General features: G+C 31.6%; 1 protein-coding gene across 1 annotated transcript in view; it reads left to right on the top strand.

Moving 5' to 3' along the window:
- Positions 1–1,671, top strand: part of LOC112466339 — a 3,165-nt gene extending 1,494 nt beyond the window's left edge. The window contains exon 4 of the mRNA XM_025034397.1: positions 1,631–1,671. Coding sequence (XP_024890165.1) covers positions 1,631–1,671 — 41 coding nt within the window. The remainder of the gene's footprint in view (positions 1–1,630) is intronic.
- Positions 1,672–3,533: the final 1,862 nt, after the last annotated feature.

Below are 3,533 nucleotides of genomic sequence, written 5' to 3'. Positions count from 1 at the left end.
CGCCCAGCGATTCAAATCGCGACAGAATATTTTGTTGATCAAGAAAACTGTTATTATTTAATTTTATTACACATAAATGCAGCTGTGTGCATAGGGGCAACTGCAATGGTAGCGACAGGAACGATGCTGATGACGTATCTCAAACATATTTGTGGAATGTTTAGCATCGCCAGGTATAAGAATTGAATATATGAGCATTTGTTTTATAAGTGATATCAAGTCTATTCATTAGATCGAATCTAGAAATATAGAGTCTAGAAAGATTAAGAAATTACATCAGATAAAAAAATTATTCACAGTTACCGCATTGAGAAGGCAATGACGATTAATATGCAGCAAAATATTAACGAAGAAAAAGTGGTTATAATTTATAAAGGAATAATTTGTGCGATAGACATTCATCGCAAAGCTACGGAGTCAGTATATGTGTCTAAAATATCCGTTTAACATAGAATTAACTGAGAAAAAAATCCAGGCTTTTTCCGATTAAAATAATTGGATAATCTACCCAAAAATTAACAGAGGGATGTTTCCGATGTTTTAGATCGGAAAAAACCCGATCAGACCGAAGTGATGTCCGACCAAAGTTATCCAATCAAAAAATTGAAAAACATCCAATCCAAAAAATCCTTTTGTTAATTTATAGACACACACACACACACACACAAATGATTCAATTATATTTTATCCGATTATAATATATTTTATCCCGAATATGGCTGATGACAAAGTACGAGACATCTGTTGTAGTCGTGGATGTAAAGCAAGGCAGAGAAAAACATAAGTTGTTATAGGCTATCATACAACAGCCTTTTACGAATTACGTTTTCTCTACTGCATTATTTTACGTCCATGACTACGACAGACGTCTCGTTCTCTGCCATTAGCCAGAAACATGTATCATACATGTGTTACTCGTATATGCATATTCGGGATAAGATAAAACTGCACACTTGTGCACAACTTCTCACAACCGGCTCAACACGCACATACGTAGCTGTAACGATTTTGGTCGAAAAGCACGCGAGCGCGAGGCACATACGAGACACGAGCAGGCACGAGCACGAGGCAAACGGCAAGCATACCGGAGCACGGCGGAAACGAAGATCGAGCCGTGTACTACGCGTGCGCTCTAAATGATATCGGATAAAATATTCAGCTCACTGGCATCATCGGATAACTTTTCATCGAATGTCACTCAGTTTCATGGGATGTTAAACTTTGTCGGATAAAATAGTACGTTTTTTTTCCGATGAAATCAATGTCTGATATTAATCCGACGAAATTTGAACGACCAAATAAACGGCGACTCATTTTCCATTTACATATTATCGGAAATTACATTTCATTGGATAAAGGCATGTATTACTTCATCGGACAGCTCCAAATCCGTTTGAAATAGATCGGATAGAGTAGTTAAATGCTTTTTTCCGATTAAAGTTGCCGGACATTTTTCTCAGTGCATATTTTTTGCTCCTAAAGGTTTACTCAATTTTTGATAAAGGACTTCGAGGGATCGTTCTTCTTTTTAATACTGGCCGGTATGATTTCCTCAAGCAGCACTCTTGTTCAAGTAAGTTTAATTTTTTTTGCTTAAATTATGCTTTTACAAAAATTATATTTTTTGTAGCATTAAAATTAGTTAAAGAAACTTTAGCTAGAACGATATAAGGAAAAGTAGTTTCTTCATCATACAAATATAAAGTCACTCAAAACATTATTTGTTTGTCTTATTTTATAAATATAAGTTAAGCTTAGCGCTTATGCTTCTTACAACACGGTATAAGTCTTTTAATATAGCGGCCATTTAAACAAATTATTTACTATATGTAACGCATAATCTGTTTTAAAAAATTATAGAAACATTATTAAATCTCTCGTGCATAAGAAATTGACAAAACCATTCATGTTTTTTTTTTAAGATTGTGTCTAGTAAAAAAATTGAGGAAATTTTGATTCCAATCGTTATGATGCTTGACCTGTATGTATACATGCTCATATCTAACTACAGTGCACAAGAAATTACGGATCACAATAATCGAGTATTTGCTACTGTGTAAGATATATATTTCTGTACAATATAATAATATACGTACACTTTCCCTTTTGGCTCTTTGAGAGGAATTATTCAGTAAAGTGAAAGTTTGATATTAAAATCAAAAGTGATTTGAATGTGCAGACGAAAATTATTTATAAATTTGTTTATTCGTATTCTCTCAGTTGTCATCTTTCTGTTTTATAGATATAATGTTCAATGGTACATAGCACCTTTAAGGATACAGAAAATGTTATTGTTTCTGTTGCACAGAGGTACTAAACCTTTTCATAAATTTCGGTGGAATATTTGTGGCGTCTTTAGAAAGTGCGGCTATGGTAAGAAACATGTATCATATATTGTATTTTATAGTAAGTTCTTCTATTATATCTGAAAATATTATCGTATCGTGCAGAAAATGTCAAACAAAAAATTTATCAATACAAATTTATTACAGCTAACAAGTGCTTCGATTTCTTACTTTACTGTTCTTTATTCTACGCGGCAAAAATAATGGCATACATTGACGTAATCAAACTTTATTTTAAACAATTACCTGGAATCAATCAATTCAGATATATTAGTGGTGATTACAATCATTTCCTACTTATAAATAAAAAAAGAGACTTTGAACCAAAGAGGAAATAAATAACATAGTATAATGTAATTATTAATTGTTGTAAAACTGACATTTACTAGAACATTGAATGTAATGTAAGTATTTTTCTAATTTTGAATGTTATTAGTATAAATTAGTATAAGTATAAATAAAACAATATTCTGAAGCACTTAACGAAAATATACGACAAAACTTATTTTAGCAAATAAGCTCTTTTAAAAAAAAGTACTAATAAAAATATTCTTAAATTTTTAATATTTCTTTATATGATTTATGTTTCCAAGTTAAATTTAAAAATCTATACTAAAATAGTTCTAACATGCAATCCACTGACTAACATCAAGCTCGGTAAAAAAAAATTATTAGACGTAAATTATTTAAGAGCAAACAATATATTTGGCTACGGATAAACAAACAAAAAAAAGGTTTACAATATAGAATTTAGAAAACACAAATATATAAAAAGAAATATTGTATTTTCCACAAAAAATACTATATTTACTTGCAATGTATATTGATAATTGTTAAACTGACATTTTGAACTAAGCAACGGACACTTCTTTGAAGATTCAAACGTAACTCAAGACAGCACGCACCAGAATGAGAAATATTCAATCATATTGTACTGGAAAGGGTCGAACTGCACCTGCGCAGTCCATTGTTGTCCAAGTCCCTTCACGCAGACTTTCTTTATGAGAAATAAACATCTGTTACGTTATTACCATATCCGAATCGATCGCTTAACCATACACCTCCTCTTGCATGAAGGTGTAAATTGCCAAGTGTTTCGATCTCACGATGGTATATTTCGTTCATTTTGCAATGCATTTAAGGTAAATTGGGTAATTCAGGCTAAAAATTAAAATAAAAGAGAAACTT

This window comes from Temnothorax curvispinosus, unplaced genomic scaffold, assembly GCF_003070985.1.
Source record: "Temnothorax curvispinosus isolate PA1 unplaced genomic scaffold, ASM307098v1 QBEX01016055.1, whole genome shotgun sequence".
NCBI lineage: Eukaryota > Metazoa > Arthropoda > Insecta > Hymenoptera > Formicidae > Temnothorax > Temnothorax curvispinosus.
The sequence above is the reverse complement of the archived record's forward strand: the minus strand, read 5'-3'. Positions and strand labels throughout refer to the sequence as shown.